Below are 26,101 nucleotides of genomic sequence, written 5' to 3'. Positions count from 1 at the left end.
AATCTACTTAACATACTATACTAATGTATAGTACTGATACTGTACTACAGCTATGTAAGATGTCACCTTTTGGTAGCTAGGTGAAGAATTCAGAGAACTGTACAACAGGCCTCTCCACTTTGCAGGACTTTAAATTCTCTAAGTATAAAATATGTCAAGAGACACCTGTGCGAAGAGACTTCTTTTTTTTTATTGGGCATTATTTCCCAACTAGTCAGTACTCTACGGAAAAACAATTTGAAGTAATTTACAATGACATACATATATAACAGAGTACTTTTAAAGTAATGATTACAGGGCATTAAGAAATCATAGAAAGGAAAGGGGGATAATTCCCGCAGGAACCTGGTATCCATACTGCATTTGATATAAAGGATTAAATGAAGATAAAATGCTTAGAGCTCTGCTGACACGCAGTGAGAAACTCAACAAATACCTATTATGAGCTTTTACTATGGGTTATTTTGCCTTCATATGATAAAAAGAAGCAAAATAGTTATTCAGGTGAATGAAACAAAGACATTCCTGACCACAATGATCTAAAAAGAACACATCACAGGACCCTTTTAAAAAAGGGCTTTGATTAAATCTTGGACAAGATTTGGTAATTATTTCTTTAGTGTCTCCAAATTGATGTGGGCTAGGTAGAACCCAAGTTTATACCCAGGGAGAAGTATGAGAGGGTGGAGTTCTCTCTGTAGGGGTGAGTGTGTGTGTGTGTTTATTTTTATTGAGATACGTTCTGTTTCTTTAGTGGTGACTTTTTCATTCCTTTTATGCCACTTATTTTGAAATCAGAAGGATAGCCTATGGAGAATGCATATTTTTAGCAAATTGTTCTCTGCCCTGCTTGAAGATGGATTTGGCCAGTGAGCTTTTTGAGATGACCACATTGGGAGTCTAGAAACCTGGGACCAAAGTCACCGTTCGGCTACCAACCAACAAGGAAAAAAGGCCTAGGTGACAGCCAATAGACATTGGTGGGCTGTATCATATCTCTATGTCCTTTGTAGCCAGAAGTGTAATGCAATGTAGAATAATAATAATGTTAATAATAATGACTATCATTTATCAAGTATTTATCATATGCCAAACCCTCAGCTAAGTAGTTGACATTCATGCTCTTTTTATTTTTATAGTCACTCGCTATAGTGGGTATTATTTCTCTTTCTATTTTACAAATGTGCTTGAGGTTCAGCAAGGTTTAGTAATTTGCCCAAAATCACATAGATGATAAGTGGCAGAGCCAGGATTAGAAGGAGGTCAGCAGGGCTCCATGTACCACCTCAAAATTATATTAAAACCACAGGAACAATGTATTTACTGTCATCATGTCTCCTAGAGAGCCTTTGCTTTCCAGGGTCTGATGGTATGTTTTACATCTGAGTGCTGCAACAGTTTACAAAGCATTAAACTAAACCCTCAAGCTTACAGGCAGAGGAGCATGAGAGTAGGGCTGGGAGGTCTGTGCTGGCTATTCACTCCCATCCCATAATCCAACAGTGTTGGTCTTGGAGTTAAACCAAAGTTCTAGGAGCTTCAGAGTGTGTTCCTAAGAACGAGTTGTGTGGCTGGTAGCGCCATTCTCTGAATTACAGAGAGGGCCTGATTACCTTAACCTTTAAGAAAACCTCGACTCAGTCCATGCATATTGAAGGTGTGGTGCCAGGTGCCCTCCTATTTCAACATTAATTCTGTTTGGGGCTATGCACATGCAAAGTGTAGAGGAGGTAAGGCAGGTTGGGCATCTGTGTTCCTAACATTCAGAACACGTTGCCAGGGGAAAAGAAATATTTTTGGCTCACACAGAGTATTGGCTAAGAAAAGTACTTGAGAGTTTGTCATTACCTCCTTTCCCCTAGTTTAGTTTGTGCTTTCAGAATTTAAGAACCAGGGTCCTTGATTTACCACCAAAAGGAGAGATGCTGTCCAAAGACAGTGTTACCCTTTGTAGAGGCTCCAGGAGAAATCCAATGGCTAGAATGACAATCAGCACGATGATGGCACTAATAAGCCCAGCAATCTGTGAGGATAAAAAATTATTATCACCAACTCAACTTTTCCCCTGGCTTGAATTTCCTAGTTACTAATGCTAGGACGGTGCTTGCAGCAAATATCTTGACATACCTGTGTTTTGCCTCCTGTGCTCTCCTGAACTGCTGATCTGGAGAGGGCAGTACTCCCAGCAAATCCTCTGAATGCTCCACAGACTATGTTACCCAATCCCAAGGCTATTAACTCCTGACAGGAAAACAAGAAGGAACCTTTTTCAGAAGTGGCACCATTGATATTATGTGTGCAAAATATTATTTAAAGTTGCCCATTGAGACCCAGTGTAGTTTGTATACTTACCTGATTGCCATCAAGTGGGTAATCGTGTTTGAGGGAATAGACGCTGGCAACTGAAAAGGCCACTGCAAATCCAACCATTGCGATGGCAAAGCAATCTCCTATGGTTTCTTGGAAAACCGCCACATCAGGTGCAGTAGGGGGCTCAAATCTAAAATCAAAATTAAGCAAGTCTGAATGTCACCAACCAATTTATAAACTGATATGATCATTGGACAAATCTATGAATGAATGCAATCTAGGCTGAGTTGTGTCTCACTTTGGAGTATGACTAACGAGAATTTAGCTCCACTGACAACTTTGCAATCTGCTTTCTTACTGCTGAAAAGCAACACTGCCTGAATTTGGCAAAAAATTGCAAATTCAATCCAAGGATAGTGGTAAATGAGATACGATTTTGCCAGTAGAACCACGTTATAATGTGCATATGTATTCCTATAAGCTTCCTGTAAAATGTCTTCTATTCCACTCGTATTGTTATGCTGGGTTGCAAAGTATTACTCAAAATGCTCCCGATAGTTATCCATAGATGAAGGCCCTTTGAGCAAACACAATTGTGAGACAAGGAAAGCAAAAAAGTCTTCTTTCCATTGATAATAATAACCTTTCATGGAAAGCTCCTGGTAAACAGATGGGCCTTGGACTGCCCCACACTACACAGAAATGCTAGAGCCAACCATGACCCTAATGGAGAGTGGGTTTCTCTTTAAGGTGATATATGTCAGAGAAACCTTCAACTCACAGGGCATACTTCTGTGTTTATGCCTCATGAATGTAGATCAGTTCAATTATATTTACTACTTGTATTATAAAAGGTGCATGTATCTCAAACTCAACATCAATTTACTAAAATGTTCCACTCCTGTAAACGTCTATTTCTGACATCAGACTTATTGGAAGTGGGTTAATTAGGTCTAATCAACTCTTTCTGAATGGCTCTTCCACATTTTGTGAATGTCTATGGTACTACATTTTTAGCTTTAATTTTGAAGAAGTACTATTATACCATATTCTGATGCCATTATAAATCCAAAGGTTAGCTTGGAATGTTGCTTTGTTTTTTTTAATAACCAGGACTTTATTATTCTTTTGTTCTGGTCTCTGAACACCATAGACACAATGGTGTGATGAAGATTTACAGTCTAAAGACTTGGGTTCATTTCCTGGCTCTGCCACTTGCCCTTCTCGAGTCACAATTTCCTCATTTGTAGAGTGAGGATAATAACACTTGTTCTCTGATTTTTGAGATGGGGGTCTCCTGTTTCCTAGGCTGGAGTGCACAGCTCACTGCAACCTCCACCTTCTAGGCTCAAGAGACCCCCCCGCCTCAGCCTCCCAAGTAGCTGGGACTACAGGCACCCGCCACCATGCCCGGCTAATTTTTGTATTTTTAGTAGAGATGGGGTTTCACCATGTTGGCCAGGATGGTTTCGAACTCCTATCCTCAAGTGATCCACCTGCCTTGGCCTCCCAAAGTGCTAGGATTACAGGCGTAAGCCATGGTTCCCAGCCTTGTTCTCTTTTCTTCACAGTTTAGTGGGAGGGTCAAATAATAAATGCAAATACTATTTACACACTGTAAAACACAAAGTACCTGTTAGCTATTATTACAGGATCCCTCTGGAATCTGAATATACCCCTTATGTTTCTTTTACTGTTTCAATGAGCACTTTTCTTCAGCCAAATTATTTGTATTTAGTGTATGAGACTTTGCAAAATAACTTCTAAGGTGGCATACTCATGAACAGCAGGTTAGCAATAATTAATAATCACTACCTTCCAGTTATATTCTATTTGCAATCAACAAAAACCTAAAATACCTACTCAATTATCACCCAGAAAAAAAAAAATGGAACATAAAAAGCTCAAGCGCTTGCTACCTAATTTAGGTGTTAAACTAGTATCAATAGTAGTGTAATTTGAACATTTATTGTAAGTCAGGCACTTAAATATGTTACATGTATTAACTCACTTAACTCTTAAAAGAATCCTACTTGATAGCTAGTATTTTTAGCCTCATTTCTACAGCCAAGGACATTGAGGCACAGAGTTTTTGGTAATGTGCTCAAGCTCAAAAAGTGAGTCAGAATCAAATCTCAGGCACTCTATCTCTAGAACACTTGAGCTTACCTACTAGGGTACACTGCCTCTCTGTTGAATGTAATGGTTACCCGTTCCCATACCCCACACACTGTGGAGAGAGGTACACTGACATTGAAAATATACTCACTAAATAAGACTGTTGTTGAGGTGTTTAAGGTGTAACTCAGTGATCTTAAGTTTATCTTTTATTTTCCAAACCCTTCTGACAAGATCCTGTTTGATTTTACATTTATTTATTTATTTATTCTATTTGGTTTATGTCTCCCAAGACGTTTAAGTTAAGTGAAATCACTTGAAAGTGGCAGAATAGAAGGAAACCCTAGAAATAGTCTTTCAGTTTCAGCCTAATTTCCACTTTAAAACTTTAAAAATTAAAAGTGACGTTTGAGATTCATGAAGTGTAACACATGAAGATCTGGTAATAAATTTTTTTTCTTTAAAAAAATAAAAAATACATATATTTGCCTTTAAAAGAATTTGGCTGTTTTAAAGTAAAAAAAAAAATACATATAAATGTTGATTTCTGGAATTCTCAAATATTTGTTAAGCATAGAGAGGGAGAGAAGTCTTTTTTTAAAAAATAAAACAGGAAAACCTTTCATTGGTAAGTTGGAAGAAACTGATGCTATGGTTAGAAGAAACAGCACAAAATGATCTTCCTTCTCAATCCACGAAATGTAATGAAGTACATTTTAAAATTTTTGTACAAACTGGGCTTCTCATCCTTTTGCAGTGGGAAAAGTTGCCCTACCCTTGTTTTGAATCTGATCGCGAGAAAGGACAGAGTGTTCCTATCTGGACTGCTCACGTGGCATGCCTGTGTTCCTTCAGTGTCTCTTTTGAACTTTCAGAACTTGGCTTCAGTAACTTCAAACAAAGCATTACATATTGTTTATAGTAATTTATGGACAAGGAAATCTGATTTCACTTGGTGTTTCTTTATAAGGAGAAGCCATTTACTTTGCCTATTTTTCTTTATTGTATTATATATATATATATATATATATATAATATATATATATTAAAAACAAAAAACAAAAAACAAAAAACAAGAGATGGGGGTCTTACTGTGTTGCCCAGACTGGTCTTGAACTCCTGGGCTCAAGTGATCCTCTCACCTAGGCCTCTCAAATTGCTGGGATTTCAGGCATGAGCCACTGCGTCTAGCCTTACTTTGCCTATTTGTATACTTTCACTAGTTTGCTAACGTTTACTTTCAAGTGAGTTTCTGCTGGTCTGCGTCCCTGCTTGTCTTGTTTGTGAGTTCTTCCACAAGTAGAAACTTTCTGGTATTAAGAACTGCATTCATTGTGGGGAGGCTGAAAAAAAAGGAACTGCAGACCCTGCTTTTCTTTGTAGCTCCTTCCTAGAAGGAAAGCAGTGAGCCTTTGTTAGGGATGCAGGGTGCAGGGAGGATTCTGATGAGAGTTACCTGCAGGGTGACCTACAGTTCGGATTCTACCTCGCCTGTCACTACTGCTAACTCTCTGCTTCATGCATGGTGATGCCATCATGGAAGACACACTTACCCAGGATTCATTTTCCCAACCACAGACACGTTAAACCTTGTCTGAAAGTCAAAGCCATAGGATACACCTGTTGCGATCACGGTCTGCAAAGTTGCAAATGGCCCAGGTTAGAAATGTGAGATGCAAGTAAGAGTTTTGCTTTGAAAAAAATAAATTGCCAAAACCCACTTCTGTACCTGTTAAATAAGAACTCCAGCCCAGGCTTTGTTACTTTTTAAGAAATTCGGAGGCAATTCTAACATGCCGCCAGGATTGAGAACCACAGCTTTAATTCAAATGGCTCTACCACGACATTTTGTCAAAGGTCGTGCTCTCTGCACTCTCCTTGTCTCACATGGAAAAAAATTAACTCAAAATCATAAGAGGAAGTTATTAAATTCTGAATGAGAAGAAAACCATGTGAAACATTATACCCAGAAACTGCAGAGATGACCTGCCCCACTAAAACCTCTTGAACTACAGATGGTGAAGGATTTACAACATAAAAACAGTAGAGTAACTATGACAAAGTCTGAAAATGATCAATTACCACAATGAATTCGATTGGAATAGGCACTGGAAGTTTGTCTTTGAAGCGCTGATTTATTTCTTTAAAAATGGATACAACCAAAAGGACAATCAGAGCTGTCACCAGGTCTGCAATATTAGTCTTCTCTATTTGTGAGAATACAGAGTATAGTACCTACAATTAGAAAAACAAAAACCACCAAAGCCCTATATTAATGCATAATTTGGATACAACACATCTCCAAACGAATAAAAATAAACATGGAAGCAAAAAGACTGATAGAGACTGATAGCGATTTCCTGTTCTGTTCCTGTTTAATTGTGAATGTGAAATTGTAGAGAGTAGAGATGGAAATATGAGAAGAGTAAATTAGCATAGTGTAGGCGGCACACTAGTTTAAGAATGCTTCTGGCATTTTTGCTGGGAATCTCTTTGGCTAGTGTCAAATTTTGTTGGATACTTTTCACGTTTTTACCACTGGTCTCCTGCCATTATTAGGTCTCTTTGGTCATCATTTTTTATTTCACAGCCATCACTACTCTGTCCAGGGAATAACTTCTGATCTTTGATAGTTTTGCTTAGTATGCTCAATTCCTGGCCCTTTTTGGGGGTTTAGATCCCCTCACATTTCTTAGCTGACTCTCTATGTCACTTTTGGAAAATAGTTTTCTGGCTAACTGTGCACTATGCATGGTCTTACTTCTTGAAACTAGTTGGGTTCCATATCCATGTACCCCAAAAAGCTCAAGCGGGCCAAAACTGGATCCCAAATTGCTTCTAGAACACTCCACTTCTGGAATACCTCTGGATGGAAGTGAGAGAGTGTTGGTTCCAATTTGGAGCAAGTTCTATCTCAACTCCCAAAAACTGTTGGGAGTTGTTAAAAATCAAACACATCTACCATCAAGCTAATGTTAACAAAAAAAATTAAGTAACACTTCTCTTATATTTGACTCCAGTATATTTCCAAAAAACAAAATCTATGTTATTAAAAGCTTTACCATTTTGTCCCAAGTTGTAAAACTAAGAACACTATCTGTTCTATTTTGCATCCTCTGGAGGAAGGGAGAACTGCTGCCTTATCTACATATTGGTAAATTGTCTTTTGTTTTCTAAATAGGATGCAAAAAGGACCCAAGAACTTCAATTCTAAAAGAATGAGACCTGCTTTTCAAGAAATAGGAAAACTCGTAACTCAATTAGCAAATTTCTTTCAAAATAAGATTTTTAGAAACATTTTAAAAGTTGGGACAAAATGGTAAAGCTTTAAAAACATATATATGTATGTGTGTGTAAATATATATAAAATATATAAATATAAAATATTTTATATATATACATAAATATAAATATAAATATATATATATTTTCCTTTTGGAAAATACTTAAGTCAAATGTAAGTGTTACTTAATTTTGTTGTTCACATTAGCTGTATGGTAGATATGGTTGACTTTCAGTATTGCTCTCTTTTCACCTTTCTTTTCTTTGCTTTTTGAAACTGTGTATGCGGCCCGGTATGATGGCTCAAGCCAATCAGCACTTTGGGAGGCCGAGATGGGGCGGATCACGAGGTCAGGAGGTCGAGACCATCCTGGCTAACACGTTGAAACCAGGCCTCTACTAAAATACAAAAATAGCCGGGAAGCGTGGCTTGGCGCCTGTAGTCCCAGCTATTTTCGGGAGGCTGAGGGCGGAGAATAAGCGTGAACCAGGCCGGGCTTGCAGTGAGCGCTGAGATCCGGCCACTGCCTCAGCCTGGGCTGACAGCGAGACTCGATCTCAAAAAAAAAAAAAAAAAAAAAAAAGAAACTGTGTCTTGCTCTGTTGCCCAGGCTGGAGTGCAGTGGCGCCATCACAGCTCACTGCTGCCTCTGACTCTCGGGCTCAAGCGATCCTCTGTCTCAGTCTCCCAAAGGTGGGACTGGAGTGTACCACAAAGCCCACTTGGAGTAATTATTTTGTGTTTGTAAAGGTGAGGTTTCACTTTGTTGCATAGGCTGGTCTTGAACTCCAGGGCTCAAGGGATCCTCCTGCCTCAGGCTCCCAAAGTGCTGGGGTTACAGGTATGAGCCATCACGCCTGGATTTACTTTTTTTTTTTTTTTAAATATGAATACATTTTACAACCTGTAGGTAAACTCCATGGCAAAGGCATTAAAGGAAAACTCTCTAAGAATACAGCAGTGAGTTTCATGTATTTCAGTATTTTTTAAGTGAAAGAAATACTTACTTTGAAAATTGAACATGGATCCTCGTGTGATGGGACTGTCAGCTGAAAAATGAATTTGAGTTGGGAAACCAAAACATGAACAGCAGCAGCAGTAGTGAAGCCACTGATGAGGGACTCAGATAGGTATATCACTACAAATCCAATCCGCAGAAACCCCAGAGCCAACTGGAAAGAGAACAAAAACCTTTGTCAGCATAGATTAGGAGTACGCCTCAGCAAACTCAAGGATCCGCAACTGAAATAATATTACACAAAATGTAAAGGCTCAACCTGTATGTATATGCCTTGAGGAAGCAAATGTCACTGCCTCCAGGGACACCCCCCATCCAGGCTCCTTCCTCTCCTTCCCTTCCACCCCATCCTTCAGGTGGAACGTTACATGGTATTCACATAGGATATAAGTCTAGTTTGCCCCCAAGAAGTAACAGGCTTATTCGCCCACCCTTATTTTTAAGTGTCATAGGAAGACTCATAGGCCTTTTCTAGCAGAATCTTACCTAGCATCAGCCCTCATAAATTTGCTGATGTAATTTTAAGTTATACTTTCTTTTTTTTTTTTGAGACGGAGTCTCGCTCTGTCGCCCAGGCTGGAGTGCAGTGGCCTGATCTCAGCTCACTGCAAGCTCCGCCTCCCGGGTTCACGCCATTCTCCTGCCTCAGCCTCCCGAGTATCTGGGACTACAGGCGTCCGCCACCACGCCCAGCTAGTTTTTTTGTATTTTTTTTAGTAGAGACGGGGTTTCACCATGTTAGCCAGGATGGTCTCGATCTCCTGACCTCGTGATCCGCCCGTCTCGGCCTCCCAAAGTGCTGGGATTACAGGCTTGAGCCACCGCACCTGGCCTTAAGTTATACTTTCTAGCTGCTGGAGCATGCATTAGTGAGTGTCTACTGATATTTCCTCAAAGTTGCTCAATTCGCTTAAGAAATACATAACTGCATATTGGACATCAGAGGTAACTGGTTCTAGCTGGGGGAAAAAGATGGTTAATTCCCCCCTAAAGCATCATTGTTTTGCAATAAGGTAAATTGGGTGGATTCTCCTTCCCTTGGATGCTTGACCTGTCTTTCTGCTCATGTCTCCAAACTGCAGCCAGAGCTGTGGCTGCCCAAAGCCCAGCTGGGTTCCATTTCTATACTAGGTTCAGAAATGTATTAGAAATAACTAACCAAGTTGTCAATAAGACACGTGCTTATGTCCTTGTAGAAATTGACTTTTTCTTTCTTTAAAAAATGGTCTTAACCAATAATATCATTATCCATAAACTTAGGCAACATCTCAAAAAGTCCACGACATTTTCACTATTCAGTAGGGGTGTCAGCATATGGCTTGGGAGTGAGACTCTACCATAATCCTTTTCAGTTTTCCCCAAAATTGACATGAGCAGTTCAAAGCCCCCATCCCTTCCAACTAGATTACAGTTGCTGAAGATTTAAAGAAAAAAATTCTAAAGCCACCAGTATGACGATTTCTTGCATACGGTTGTTTCTTGACTCTATCAATTCCCGATATGCTGTTTCTTGAGTCTATCAATTCCCAGATATATGTTGAAGCATTTCACTTGTCACTGTTCGTGCCTCTCCATTCCCCTTCTTCCTTCTGTCTAGACCCATATTCATTCATTTTTATACTGTTGACCCACTCTTCTCCCTCTGGTTGTGATGAGTGACCCTTCTTACAGTATTTCTTATGGGCCACGAGGGAGAGACATAAACTAAAGGGAATACGGGGAGGAGTGGCAGTGGCGAGGAAAAACAGAGAGATGTGTACCAGTCAAGGCAAACAGATTGAGGTGGGCAAGTTACATGAGAAGGTGCTCACCTGGATTACTCCAGAAAGCACTGTGACTGATGCCGCCACCGTCACCTTGTAGTCATCTAGTGATGAAGAATTACTCGTTGAGTTGTTGGACGATCCTGTATTTCCAGGGAAATTTTGAGCTAATCTTACAGTTGCTGCTCCCACCATCATACTCAGAATCGGAAACGGACCTAATTAACAGTGGGTGAATCTTGGTCAGTATATGCCTCCCTAAAGCATATTGTCTTTCAACCACAGAATAAGAGCATATAAAATGACTGGCGATGCCAGGTGTGATGGCTCACGCCTGTAATCCCAGCACTTTGGGAGGCCGAGGCGGGTGGATCATCTGAGGTTGGGAGTTCAAGACCAGCCTGACCAACATGGAGAAACCCCGTCTCTACTAAAAATACAAAAAATTAGCCGGGCGTGGTGGTGCACACCTGTATTCCCAGCTACTCGAGAGGCTGAGGCAGGAGAATTGCTTGAACCTGGGAGGGAGAGGTTGCAGTGAGCGAGATCACACCATCACACTCCAAGGACCTGGGCAATAAGAGCAAAACTCCATCTCAAAAAATAAAATAAATAAATAAATAAAATGACTGCCATCTGTGACCCTGCCCTCCTTCTCAATCCCTGGTCCTGATTTTCACAAGAGAACATGACTCTTCTCCTGGATTATGTGCAATTTGGAATTGATACAATGTATGGCTAATAAAATTCATAAAGAAAAAACAATGTGAGCATTAATCAGCTCAGTAACTGACTTACCCGCAGATATGTGTTTGGAAGTGCCAAAGAAAAGGTAGATTATGGTTGAGAAAAAGGCTGCATACAACCCATAGCCTGGGGGGATGGTGACCAGCAGAGCAAATGCTAAACCTGTAAACACACAAGCAGCAGAGTCCTTATTTTGTACAAGAGGAATCAAAGACTTTCTCATTTGGTTCTTAGGGTATTTAGGATTGGACCCTAAAAATAAGTTACCTCATTAATTCAAAATATATTAAAGATATAAATGTAAGAACTAAAACTATAAAACTCTTAGAAGAAAGCATAGGTATAAATCTTTATGACCTTGGATTCATCAATGGTTTCTTAGAAATGACATCTATGGCATAAGCCAGTGGTCCCCAACTTTTTGGCACCAGGGACTGGTTTTATGGAAGATAATTTTTCCACTGACTAGGGAAGGGGAGATGGTTTTGGGATGACTCAAGTGTATTACATTTTTTGTGCACTTTATTTCTATTATTATTACATTGTAATATATAATGAAATAATTATACAATTCACCATAATGTAGAATCAGTGGGAGCCCTGAGCTTGTTTTCCTGCAACTAGATGGTCCTATCTGGGGGTGATGGGAGACTGTGACAGATCATCAGGCATTAGATTCTCATAAGGAGCATGCAACCTAGATCCCTTGCATGCACAGTTCACAATAGGGTTTGCACTCCTGTGAGAATATGATGTTGCTGCTGATCTAACAGGAGGTAGAGCTCAGGAGGTAATGAGAGCAATGAGGAGCGGCTGTAAATACAGTTGAAGCTTCACTTGCTCATGTGCCACTCACCTCCTGCTGTGTGACCTGGTTCCTAACAGGCTATGGACCTGAACCGGTCTGTGGCCCGGGGATTGGGGACCCCTGGCATAAGCAACCAGTGAAAAAACAGATACATTGGACTTAATCACTATTTAAAAATGTGTACTTCAAAGGATACTATCAAGAAAGTTAACAAATAATTCACAGAATGAAAAAGTTATTTGCAAATTGTGTATCTGACAAGGGTCTGGTATCCAGAATATAGAAACAACACTTGCAACTCCACAACAAAAAGACAAATAACCCAATTTAAAAATGGGTAAAAAATTTGAATAGACCTTTTTCAAAAGATATACAAATTGCCAATAAACACTTGAAAAAATATTCAATATTGTTAGTCATTAGAGAAATGCAAATGAAAACCACAATGAGATGCCACTTCATACTTACTGGGATAGCTAAAAGAAAAAAGATGGACAATAACAAGTGCTGATGATATGGAGAAATTTGAACCCTCATACACTGCTAGTGGAAAGGTAAAATGGCATAGCTACTTTAGAAAATAAGGTAGCAATTCCACAAATGATTAAATGTAGAGTTACCATATGATCCAGCAATTACACTCCTAGTGACATACCCAAGAAAATTGAAGCATGTTCACACAAAAATTTGTACACAAATGTCCAAAATAGCATTACTCATAACTCATAATAGCCCCCAAGTGGAAACAACTGAAATGTTCATCAACCAATGAGTAGATTAAAAAATTGTGATATGTCCATACAATAGAATACTTATTTGTCCACAAAATGGAATGGAGTACCAATACATGCTACAATATGGATCAACCTTGAAAACATTACAGTGAGTGAAAGAAACTAGACACAAAGTGCCATGTATGGTATTATTTCTTTCACATGAAATATCCAGAGTAGGCAAATCCATAAAGAAAGGGTAGAGGGGGATGTGAAGTTAATGGGTAAGTGATTTTTAGGGGTTGTTGGTGGTGAAAATGTTCCAGAATTGGATAGTGGTGACAGATGCACAACCTAGTGAATATATGAAAAGCCCCTGAGCTGTACACATTCAAAGGATGAATTTTATGGTATATAAATTATACATTTAAAAAATGTACCTTGTAGTACGGACACAATCCCTGTGCTGATACCAGAAACAATATCACTGAGCAACCATTCCTTAAGCCGATATGCTGGCAACCAAGATGCTATGGGGAACAAAGAGAGGACAATTCTCTTGGCCTTTTGTGGGGAACAGCTGAAAACATGGAAAGCCACAGGTCAGTCAATTAATATCGAATTTTAAGTTTAGTACCTAACTGTCGGTGGGAAATTGGTAAAGATGGTAATTTGCTAAAGATTAAACTAGTAATTTCACTCCCAGTAACATTCTTTACCCATAATCAGCTGCCCTCTGGTCACCAACAAAGAATTTTTTAAAATGCTTGCTTTTCTTTAACCATAATAGATCTATTTGTCATCCTCAGCTTGAATCATGTAATATTTCAAATGAGCATTTTCCTCTGTTCCCATCTGTTTGTTGTCTGATTTGGAAAGACTGTGTTGATAAGCCAAGATGGGCTTCATTTTAAACACTACCTTTCCAACTCTGGCAGGGAGTAGGAGGTTTGGAAACCAAAGAGGAAAGGACTGTAGGCTGTGGATTAGAGCCAGAAAGGAGAGTTGGAAAGTTAGAAAATGTAGGTGAAAGTGCTTCAAAAATACATTCCTAATGCCTATACCTTAAAAAAGATCTTACCTAAAACACACTCTGAGATGATCCAGAAATGTCTTATGATGTCTGTCTCTCTTTTTATGATTTTCCTCAAAAGCATTTGTAGAATACACCGGCCTGGCCACAATATACTGATTCCCAAAGGGTTCAATCATTTTGATTTTTCTGTTGGCTGTGGCAAGTTGAAGACCTTTCGAACTATGTGGTGAACACTTCTTCTTGCCTTTAGCAGGTTAAAAATGCCTGAAACCAAACAGAGCTTGCTTCTTAAATAACTCAGAGATAATGTGATGCAATTTACAGATGAGTGAGCTCCGAACTGAATGTTACCACCTTTTAAGATCAAAAAAGGCAGGATTAAGGGACCTAGATTGTGTTTTGCGACAGCGATATTTTATTCCAGTGAGCTGGACATGGCTCTTTTAGGTAAGTAAACAAGAAGCTTTTGTTTTATTTTTTAATTTGCCAAAAAGTAACAAAATCGACTCAGTTTATGAATCATTTAGTCAATTTTTTACTTACAAGGCAAGATACTTTATCAACTTTTTTTCCCCAGAAATATTTCCAAAGTTAAGGCATTGAAGTGCTGGGACAGATTAGATTTAAAGTTTATTTATTGCCTCTAACTCCAGTCCAGGCTGTTCCAATTTACCCATCAGAATTTTAAAATTTGATTTTTTTACCTTGTAAAATTTTAAAAAATTGTGAAATTCAAAGGTATTGCCTATTTCAGTTATTTCCTTATTGTTTCTAGGAGTTAGAGTTTTACAATTTACAGTTAAGAAAACTATGAAACAAACTAAATATTATTTGGTTACTTCATTTGTGAGTAATAAGATCTTTTTAAAGGAATGATCCTGGGCAAGTTCCTTAACCTCTCTGAGTCTTCCCTATATAATGGGGATAAAGATATTCAAGTTTCAGGTGATTGTAAAGAGTAAATAAGGTTTCCGAAGCATCTAGCTTACATATAACACACTATAGGCATTTACGACATGGTAGCTATTATTTTAATTATTAGCATTTTCTACACAAGATGTTTAAGTTTTTTATTCTTATCTCAATCCTGTTTCTATTATGCTTAAAAGATCAATTTTACAACATGTTTAAATGCACATTACCAAGTTAGCCTTCACAATTCTTTGAGGCAGTTACTCTTATTATTTTGTTATTATTATTTTATTCTTACAAACGATAAAGTGATCACACACACCCCAAACCCACACTAAAATGGAAATACTTTTTCTTGGGACATACAGCTTATAAAATGGCAGAAACAGTACCTGCATTTTCAGACTTCTTTGCTATCTTTTCTATGTCATACAGCTTCTCTATTGTTTGATATGAACATCATTGAAGAACATTGCAACTAACTGCTAGCATTTTTCCCTCTAATCTTGTTCTGTATTACTACTCATAATGCCCAAGTTTTGTTCCTCAACTTCAATCACTGTGATTAATTGAATTATCTCACACTAGATAGTATATTGTTACACCGTGCCCTCATATACCTTAAGGGATTTTCAGTATGTTTGCAGAGCTCAAGTTTCAACCAGGAATCAGATGCTGGCCTCTACTGCTGGCCCCACTTGACCTCTCTTTGATCACCCATTTTTCTCTCCCACCCCATTTTCTAGTTTCCTCTAAAGTCCTCTGTGCTCACTTCTGACCACAATGTACTGCTTCTGCCCCAAATCTCTGGCTTGACCTCCAGCATTTGAGTTCCTTTGAGCTCAGTTATGACTCCCTTATTATTATTATTATTATTAGAGACAGGATCTCACTGTCACTTGGGGTAGAGTGCAGTGGTGTAATCACAGCTCACTATGGCCTCTTAACGCCTAGACTCAAGCAGTCCTCCTGTCTCCTGAGTAGCTGGGACCTCAGGTGTGGGCCACTATGCCCTGCTAATTTTTAAAATATTTCAGTAGAGGCAAGGATCTTTCATATGTTGCCCAGGCTGGCCTCAAACTCCTGGGCTTAAGCAATCCTTCAGCCTCAGCCTCCCAAGTAGCTAACAGGTGCACCACCAGGGCCTCAGTTATGACATTTAGATCCTCCTTTGCTATTCTTTCTGGGCCTCTCCTCCCCTGCCACTCCCAAGTGCTTGTTTTCTCTTTTGTTTCCATTCCCTCTTCCATCTCTCCACCCACACTTCAGGGGTCAAATCCCACTAACTAGATAGTACTTCCCATTGTCAGAAGAACTTGCTCACGAAGTGGAGGTGACTTGTGCATTGCTGTGCAGAACATGGATTTTTGTCTTTTTTTTTTTTTTTTTTCGCTGATTGCCAACAACATGGTTGGAGCATTAATAAATAAGATCTAATCCATGGTCATTCACTTCTGACATCTTGGATTTCTCACAAAGCGTATGTGGAATATCTTATAAGAACAGCCTTAACCCTTTGAAGGAACAAACCTTAGGATGAAGAAGACTTCAGCGCTGTGTATTTGTACTTCTGTCAGATGCTGCTATAGGGGACAGAAAAAAAAAAAAAAGATTCTTCTTTGCTTGCTTTACTCATGCTTTCCTCAAGGAGTTCACAGAAATTTATTAGTTATCTTCCCTAAAAAAGATCTTGAAGGTACTTATATTCTTTTGGCTGTTGTATTTTTTTATTTTTTATTTTAATTTTTTTTTGCAGATGACAGTGATGTGAGAAATACAACTTCATTTCTAATCAGCTTCCTTCTCTGAGGATGGCTATGGCTGTCTCTTTAGTGGGCTTTCTTATACCTCCAGCTGGATCAAGAGTCTGAACTCTGGCTGTCCTGCCAGTAAAAGCCTCCTCCTCACACCCAAGCACTGCCTGCAAGAGGACTGCTCAGGGCAGGAATCAGGGGAGCTTAAGAAATCTTTCTGGCCAGGCGTGGTGGCTCACGCCTGTAATCTCAGCACTTTGGGAGGCTGAGGCGGGAGGATCACTTGAAGTCAGGGATTCAAGACCAGCCTGGCCAATACAATGAAACCTTGTCTCTACTAAAAATACAAAAATTAGCCAGGCGTGGTGGCAGGCACCTGTAATCCCAGCTACTCAGGAGGCTGAGACAGGAGAATTGCTCGAACCCGGGAGGCTGAGGTTGCAGTGAGCTGAGATCATGCCCCTGCACTCCAGCCTGGACGACAGAGCAAGACTCCATCTCAAAAAAAAAAAAAAAAAAGAGAAATCTTTCCAGACTTTAGAGAGAAATCTTGAGGGCCACATTCCAACCTTTCTGTTTTCCCCTTGCACCCATCCCTGCTTCCAAAAGGTATGCCTCCATGTGTAACATACTATGTGGGCCTCTGAACCAATGGTGCCTCTGCTGAAGAGATGTTCCAGATAGTCATAAATTAATGACATTCTCCATGTCATCGTTTCTGAGATTCTTGAGCATGATCTTTTTTTTTTTTTTTTTTGAGACAGAGTCGCTCTGTTGCCCAGGCTGGAGTGCAGTGATGTGATCTTGGCTCATCTTTAATTAGGAATTCAAAAGAGATTTTTTTTAACTTCTTTTTCACCCGAACAAGTTATGTTTTTGCCAGAAATTCTTGGAAAACACTTTTTTCTGGTTCCTAGAATCACAATTCCAATTTCAAATATTATGCCCATATTAATGTAAGCCTTTTCATGTTCTATCTTCATGGATCTCTGGGTCCTTAGGGTGTCAGTGGATTTGGGGATTGAAATTCATTCTCAGGGTCCCTTCCTCTTACTAACTGTAGAATCCCAAGCCTTATTCGTATATATTTCCACGTTTATTTGCTTCCCTATGATTTGCTTTTTATTTATTTTTTTGGCCTTTATTTTATATATATATATCACACATAGACACACACGTAGACATTCATATACCTACATATCTTGGTGCTGTGGCTTAGTCATACATATTGTTGTTCTCTGCTTCTTTTTTTTTTTTTTTCTTTTTGAGCAGAAATTTAATACTGGGATTAATTTCTGAAGTTCAGTTTCTTAGTTTAACTATTCCCATGTATTAACAACTTTTTGATGTTTCTAGGGATTGTCATGTATATACCTCCCCACCCCTCCAAGTTCCACCCATTTCCAACCTGCAGCCTGGCCTCCAGTTACAAGAACCTCCACTCTGCCTGCCCTACTCTGCTGAGAAGTGTCTTAAGACCCTGACCTTTTCACTCAGTGTTTATCTATTCTGGGTTTTAGTCTTTCAGAGGTCTGTCCTTTTGCTGGGAAACAGCTAATTTGAACCAAGATGCTGATGAGCAGTGCTAGGATTTGCCTTTAATTAGTGGTCATTTGAAATCAGCAGACAAGCAGGGGTGCAGAACACTTCCCAGCCCCTCCGCAGTCACATTAGATGCCTCCACTCTTGGACAAGGCAGCTCCTAGTAGCATCACCCCTCCCTAGCTGTTCAAGCTGAGGAAGGCCTTCATGGAGACATCACTGAAAATCCCATACTGTGCCTGAAATCTGCTGAAAACACGACTCACCTCAGGGATCTCAAAATATCTCTGAGCCAGTCAGTGCAAAACCAGAGGTAAGCCAGCCTTGTTGCATGAATTAGTCCTTGGACAATGGGAAATACAGCAGTGTCCTGATAACTGTACTTGGGGGAACGGGTGAGAGACGGGAGAACAAGCAGAATAATTGCTCCAGTGAACACCTTCAGAGGGATCTCCATCAGCAGCCAGAGGAATCAGAAATCAAGTGCACAAGAAGCTCCACATTCTGGTTAGTACAAGGCTGGATGGAAACACGGAGATGATGGCATCAGAATGGGAGAGGGCCAGAGTGGTGATTGGAGGGAAGGGGTCTCAGCACTGAGGTTGGTTAAGAGAGCTCAGGAGGGGTCAGAGGCTGAAGTGAGCAATAATTGTTACTATTATTTTTCATCAATTCTATTACTACATTGCCCAAGATGCTGAAGAAGGAAGTCAAACCTAATTTAATTGGGAGGTACAACCGAAAAGAGTCAGACTTTGGTAACTAAACAGACCAGGTTTCAAATCCTTGCCTTGCCATATCTTAACTATGTTTGCTATGAGCCAGTGATTCAAGCCATCAATTTTCTTTTCTTCTCTTTCTTTCTCTTTTTTTTTTTTCTTTGAGACAGAGTCTTGCTCTGTAACCCAGGCTGGAGGCTGGAGTGCAGTGGCGCGGTTTCGGCTCACTACAACCTCCGCCTCCCGAGTTCAAGTGATTCTCCAGCTTCAGCCTCCCGAGCAGCTGGGACTACAGGCACCCGTTACCACACCCAGATAATTTTTTGTATTTTTAGTAGAGATGGAGTTTTGCCATGTTGGCCAGGCTGGTCTCGAATTCCTGGCCTCAAGTGATCTGCCTGCCTTGGCCTCTCAAAAGGCTGGGATTATAGGTATGAGCACCTGGTCCAAGCCTTCAATTTTCTAATAGCAAAAGGAGACCATTATTTTCCTTCTAGGACTGTTCTCAAAACTGAAAGCAGGGTATACAAAGGGAGACTTCTTAGCTTTATGTTCATAGGTAGCAGTCTCAGGAGTGAGTTTAATATTGACTGTTTAGACTGAATTTACAACTGGTTCACATGACAAAAGTCAGCTGGAACCTGTTGGAAAATGCTAGTGCTGCCAACTTTTCTATGACTTTATGTTTACTCTGAGCTTATCTTTAGAAGTAGCAGTTTTCAATTTTTATCCCAGTTTGTTTTAACATAGTTTTAAAATAATCTATCTATCTGAGCTTCCTAGAATGGCATACAAGGCCCTTCATGTTTTGGCTCTGGTCTATCTCACAAGCTTCTTCACTCCTCCTTAACAATTGCAGCAGGTTCCTAATACACTATAATATTTAACAGTTCTGTGTCTTTGTACACATGACGTCCTTTGTGTTCTTCTTCTCTAATACCTGGTAGATTCCAATTCATTCTTAAAAATACTCAGCACAGCTGGGTGCAGTGGCTCATGCCTGTAATCTTGGCACGTTGGGAGGCTGAGGTGGAAAGACTGCTTGAGGCCAGGAGTTCAAGACCAGCCTGGCCAATATAAAGAGACCCTGTCTCTAAAAACAAAACAAAACAACTCAGCTGACCATTGATTCATTTCTTCATTCCTTCAACAAACATGTATTAGCCTATTATTTGTCAGGAACTCAGTTCCCAACACAGTTGTAGAAGATAAGAAAATGATGTAAAGCCTTCATGGAATCCCTGGATAGAGTTAATCATTTCGTTCTTGTAAGTACCTTGTATATGTGTCTATTCCATGTCATACAGTATGGTCATTATTTGTTTATGTTTCTCTTCCCTTTAAGACTGAGTTTTTCAAGGGCAAGGCCCAAATCTTAACCATTTTTTCCCCTTTTGCATAGGTCCTATGACACAGTAAGTATACAAGAAAGTTTGTTGAAATAAACTGAACTATTAGCAAAAGATATATAAATGATGTAGTCCTAAACACCAAAGTTCACATATACAGGAGACGTGCCCACAATAATTGGTGCAGATAATAAATTGGAAGAAGGGATGTAAATGTGGGTTGGAGTTAGGAAAGGTTTTGTGAAGGAACTCTGAGTCTTGGGTTAGACTTTAAAGAACAGATAGGTTTGGCAAGGGTGATGACAAAGCAGTGGGGAGTAAGCAAATCATGTCAAAGGATAGTGAGAATTCCAAACACTGAAACAGAAGGCTTTGTTGGCCCATAGGCTAAACCATTAGAGAAATGCTGGGATGCACCACAGCAAGGGGTTTCACACCCAGGAGGCTCACAGAAGGCAAAAGAGAATCCCTGGCCATTTCTATAAGGCGTTGATATTTTCTGAGCACTTTCACTTTTCTTCCTTGAGTGTTACTGTGTGATGGAGGCAGAGAAGATAGGCTGTATTATCGCTAATTTACAGTTGAAGAAATTGAGATGAGAGAAGATAAATGACTTTCTCAACTTTCCAGAGCCAGGATGAGAAGCCACATCTTGTGAATAACTGACTGTCTCCACTACATGTTCTTCTCTGCTACCTATTGAATGTCAGGGGGCATAGCCCCTATCCCCAAGAGAGACAAGGCAAAAGAACAAGGTGAGGCACCTTCAAGGTCCTTGCTTTTGAGCACGAAAACCTCATACTCCTATACTCAATATCCACAACACAAAACATGAGCCTGGTGGCCTGGGGCCCAATCTCCTTGAGGTGACTTGCTTTATTCTCCCCCTTGCTTCTCAACAAAGTGTCACAGAGGCTAGAGGAGGCTCTTTGTTTCTCCTTGGAGAATCAAAGACCTTTATTGTAGAGAAGAGCTAGAATGTGTTATTACATATTTATTCTTGTAATTGAAAAATGTTCATTCTCATTTTCTGAACGATTTTGTTTCTTAGTCTAATATGAGCTGTTTAGGAGGTATTAAACATTTGTTCATTTCTTTATATACTTACTTATTCCCTTATCCAGAGGGAGAAGGCAAAGTATGTATTGTGTTACCACATTTTACTTGTTTCTGAAATCAAATTAGTTGCTTCCTAATTTTTCATTAGGAATAATCCTTGGTCAGACGGGGTGGCACGTGCCTGTAATCCTAGCACTTTGGGAGACTGAGGTGGGCGGATCACCTGAGGTCAGGAGTTCGAGATCAGCCTGGCCAACATGGCGAAACCCTGTCTCTACTAAAAATACAAAAAAAAAAAAAAAAATTCAGCCAGGCACAGTGGAGTGTGCCTGTAGTATCAGCTACTTGGGAGGCTGAGGCAGGAGAATTACTTGAACCTGGGAGGCGGAGGTTGCAGTGAGCAGAGATTGTGCCACTGCACTCCAGCCTGGGCGACAGAGTGAGAATCCGTCTCAGAAAAAGAAAAAAAGGAATGATGTTTATGCAGTAAAATTTCATGACACAATTTTTCCAAATGACTTTCTTCAGAAAAAAGAATTATTTAGTCCAATAATTTGATAAATTGTTCCTCACTTGTATATATAAAGAAAGTTGTATAATCTTTTCCTGACATTTTAAAGAATAAAATAGATTTTACCTTGGTAGAGTTAGTAATGTATGGGATAAGTACCCATATATTACTAAGTATATTATATTATATTATACTACTTGTGGCATAGGGCACTCTACTACTTTCCAGTAACCATTTTCTCCCCATCTCTCTTCTCTTTCCATTCTCTATCCTTACTCTCATTGCCTTTTCTTCTCTCCCTGTTTCCCTTAGTCTTGGACTTTCTAGGATATCTAGATAAATTTCTCACTTCTAGAACAGATGTCCCCCCACCCTTTTTTTTTTTTTTTTTTTTTAAGAGACAAGGTGTTGCCATGTTGCCTACGCTGACCTCGAACTCTTGGGCTAAGCTATTCTCCTGCCTTAGCCTCTTGAGTAGCTAGGACTATAGGTACATGCTCCTATGCCTGGCTGGGACCAGATGGCCTTTCTGAATCCTTTCTAGTAGGTGATTCTGTCTCCTGGAGAAACTATTTCCTTAAAGCTTGCTTTTTTTTTTCTCCAACCTTCAGAGCAGATAATCTATCTATAAAGTCAGATTTGAGTGGAGAATTAAAGGAATTATCTGAATAATTAAAACAAGAACACTAATATCTTTGAAAAGACTGTTTAAAACTTAATGATGCTTACAACCATTTACTTGTTAAATTAAAGTCTACTTAAATATTTATTCCACATTGCTAGCGCTCCAGACATACATGCATAGCTTATTAGTGGATTCATTCAAAATATTCACACACATGGAATAAACTCAAGAACATAATAATAACTCCTACATAGGCTCGATCAGAAAAAATACCATTCTCAAGGAACAGAAAACCAGTTTGAATATAACAATCATAAATTTGGTTCCTACCTGACACCTACTCAGTGAGGAGCTTCAGCAACAGTGATATATTTTCAAGATAAAGTTCTAGTTCTAAGAGGCAGTGTCCATCCACTCAGGTCTACAGGCTCTGCGTGCATCCATATGCATAGGGATGTCTATATATAGGTTATGTAAGACAGAGGACAAGTTACCTTTCTGTCAGCTTTAATAATTAACTTTCATTAACTTTTACAACAATGAAAAGACTGCAATGTGGTCTTGACCTTTGAGACTTTGATCAGCAGAAGTGATGATGAAAATTGCTTCCTCAAGTTCCTTGTGAGATTAAACCACCCATTGCACTTGTGTGTATGTAATTTCATTGGTTTGCAGAGATTTGCACAGTGATGCACACGTGGACTTAAAAAAAAAAAAAAAAAAGAATCTTCTCAAGGGTTGTCTCCTTGACATTTTACCAACCTGTTTCGATGAGAGCTTAGTGGTGGTGTTCTTTTCTGGATGACTCCATGCAATCTGTCATGGGCTACAAAAGTGTGGTGTATAGGTTAACTCCTGGTAGGATAAAGGCCCTCATTAGGAACACTCACCCAACTCCCAGCCACAGGCCATATTTGCATTCCAATTTCTGCCCCCACTACAGCTCTTCCTAAGAGCAATACACCCTATGTTGCTAAACACAATGAATACTTCCAACTCTCATCTTACTTAAAAGCATTTGGCCCTGCTGACTACTCTTTCATGAACTCCTCTTCTTATTTAAAAAATTATTTAACTAATTAATTCATTTTAGAGATGAGTATTGCTGTGTTGCCCAGGCTGGTCTCAAACTCATGGCCTGAAGTGATTCTCCTGCTTTAATCTCCTGAGTAGCCGGAATTACAGGCCTCAGCCATCATGCTAGGCTAAAATCTTCTTTTCTTAAAATGCTAAAAAAATGTTTTAACACACTTGTTTTTCACCTCATCCTTTTTGCCAATTTCTCCTCTAACTCTTTCTTTGGCATTTCCTAAGATTCTGTTCTGAATTTCCTTCTCCTCTCTTGCTACCCTCTTACCCTAAATAAGAGTCCATGGCTCCCAGCAACATTCAGATTTCTAACCCCAGCCCTCTAGGTCCACATATTTAACTGCCTACTCCACATCTTTGCTTGGATGCCTCGTAGGCATCTCAAACACAACACATACTGAGATTAAGACCTCTTGATCTTTCCTCCCAAATGTGCTCCATCTCTAGTCTTCCCCATTTCAGTAAAGAATATTCCCCTTTACTCACATCAGAGACCCGGGAACCATCTCTGACACTTCCTCTTGCAGACCTTCTCCCCACCCGCAGCCATTCCATCCTTAAGCCCTATTGAGTATGCCTCCAAAATACATCCCAAAGCCATCACTTTTCTTCATCTTAATTCTTACCTTTTGCTGCATTTCTTGCTTCCTCTCGCAGCCCTCCCTATCTCTTTACCACTCATTAATCAGAATGATCTTTTCACACTAGTCCTCTTTGTGGGGCTGATGATTATATGGAGGAAAACAGGCTTCCAAAGTCTTTGCATGATCTCCCCCTGCACAACTCTCCAACCTCATCCGACCTTGCTCTTACTTTTGTTTTCTCCACTCCCACCATGGTGGCCTCTTGTAGTCGCAAATTTGCCCACTCTTTGCAGACATCATTTCCTCTGCTTAAATGCGCTTCTCTCTCCCTCTCAGTTTGACTATTGCTTAGCTTCAACATCACTTTCTCAAAGAGAACCACTTTGACTTCCTAATCTTAATTAGCCCCTCTTGTGGTATTCTCTCAGAGCATTTTTTCAGTCCCTTGGTTAATTTGCATGTACTTTTTAAAACATAGCATCATAATTTTAAAATACACAATTATTTACTTGGCTAATGTTTGGCTTTCTCATTAGAATAAAAGCCCCACGCATGCAAGGACTTTGGTGAATTCACTACTGTATGCGCAGTACCTAGAATGAATCTAACACAGAACGATGACTCAATAAATAGTGGTTCAATGACAGCTCAAGCAATGAAATATGTTTGATATAAGACAATTCCAAAAGAATGTGGACAGGTCACTAGCGTTTGTTAGAAATTAATCTAACCTGTGTTTTCAAATCTGGCTCACACCTGTGCTAACTGCATAATTGAATGAGCTGTGGTGCCACTTATCATGCTTTTATCAATATTAGCTAACTGTAATTAGTGTTTACTATGGGCTAGGAACTTTGCAATGTATTTTATTGGGTTTATCCCATTTAATCCTCATAACAACCATAGATAGCTTAGTATTTTTGTTCCTACTTTACAAATGAATAGATTGAGATTTCATTTGTGGTGAAATCTCAAGTTTTTATTTTTATTGGCTTTTATTGAAGCCAGCTAGAATCCAGAAAGCCTAACTTTGTCATGTCTTTAACTACTGTATAATACTGCTTTTTATTATTTTAACAGAGGTACAGCACATTTATTCAGAACCACTATACACTGATTAAATTTTGTATTTAGGTTTGGCTGATGAAAGAACTGGAAAATATTGCACTTAAAGGTAGAGACTCAGAATTATTGATCAGCATAAAAATGATTAATTTTACAACAAATAAGAGAGTTTTGCAAGATTGATGGATACAAGCTGAACAAAGGTAAATTATTATATTATATATATATTATATAGTATATAGCCTTCCTATATACTAATAATAACCATGTGATAAATGTAATAAAAAGAAAGATATCATTGGTAATAGCAACAAAAACTACAAAGATAAGTAGAAATAAATTCTTTTTGTTTTTTATTTTTAAGAGACAAGGTCTGGCTCTGTCACTGAGGCTGGAATATAGTGGCTCAATCATAGCTCCCTGAAACCTTGAACTCCTGGGCTCAATGATCCTCCTGCCTCAGCCTCCCAAGTAGCTTGGACTACAGGCACATGCCACCACACCTGGCTAATTTTATTTATTTATTTGTTTTGAGATGGAATCTCACTCTGTCGCCCAGGCTGGGGTGCAGTGGTGCTATCTCAGCTCGCTGCAACCTCTGCCTCCCAGGTTCAAGCGATTATCCTGCCTCAGCCTCCTGAGTAGCTGGGATTACAGGTGCGCACCACCACACCCGGCTACTTTTTGTATTTTTAGTAGAGACAGGATTTCACCATGCTGGTCAGGCTGGTCTCGAGCTCTTGACCTCGTGATCTGCCCGCCTCGACCTCCCAAAGTGCTGGGATTACAGGAGTAAATTTTTTAATTTTAATTTTATTTTATAGAGATGGGTTCTTTCTATGTTGTCTAGGCTGGTCTCCAACTCCTGGCCTCAAGCTATCCTGCTACCTCGACCTCCCAAAGTGCTGGGATTACAGGCACAAGCCACTGTGCCTGGCTGGAGTAAATCTTATCTAAAGATACATAATGATGAACTTTATAGAGAGAATTACAAAACATTGTAAAGGACAAAAACAAAACCCAAGAAAAATATAAAGCCATAAATCTTCATAAATGTGAAAGTTCAATATCATATAGATGTTTTCTTCAAATTAAT

The 26,101-nt window shown here is 39.4% G+C and overlaps 1 protein-coding gene across 5 annotated transcripts in view; it reads right to left on the bottom strand.

Annotated features, from left to right (window-relative positions):
* Positions 1–22,716, bottom strand: part of SLC26A3 (solute carrier family 26 member 3) — a 40,186-nt gene extending 17,470 nt beyond the window's left edge. The window contains exons 1-13 of one of the 5 annotated variants that reach the window (XM_021936160.2): positions 22,598–22,716; positions 18,271–18,523; positions 16,239–16,291; positions 13,842–14,060; positions 13,201–13,340; positions 11,291–11,401; positions 10,541–10,710; positions 8,719–8,883; positions 6,511–6,663; positions 5,982–6,064; positions 2,353–2,500; positions 2,128–2,241; positions 1,946–2,023 (exon numbers count right to left, since the gene is read on the bottom strand). In XM_021936160.2, coding sequence (XP_021791852.1) covers positions 1,946–2,023; positions 2,128–2,241; positions 2,353–2,500; positions 5,982–6,064; positions 6,511–6,663; positions 8,719–8,883; positions 10,541–10,710; positions 11,291–11,401; positions 13,201–13,340; positions 13,842–13,972 — 1,293 coding nt within the window. In that variant the 5' untranslated portion in view covers positions 13,973–14,060; positions 16,239–16,291; positions 18,271–18,523; positions 22,598–22,716. The remainder of the gene's footprint in view (positions 1–1,945; positions 2,024–2,127; positions 2,242–2,352; positions 2,501–5,981; positions 6,065–6,510; positions 6,664–8,718; positions 8,884–10,540; positions 10,711–11,290; positions 11,402–13,200; positions 13,341–13,841; positions 14,061–16,238; positions 16,292–18,270; positions 18,524–22,597) is intronic. The other 4 variants (XM_021936159.2, XM_021936161.2, XM_021936158.2 and 1 more) reach the window with 4 other exon arrangements.
* Between the last annotated feature and the right edge of the window lie 3,385 nt (positions 22,717–26,101).

This window comes from Papio anubis, chromosome 4, assembly GCF_008728515.1.
Source record: "Papio anubis isolate 15944 chromosome 4, Panubis1.0, whole genome shotgun sequence".
Lineage (NCBI taxonomy): Eukaryota > Metazoa > Chordata > Mammalia > Primates > Cercopithecidae > Papio > Papio anubis.
This window is presented reverse-complemented; position numbering and strand designations above follow the sequence as displayed.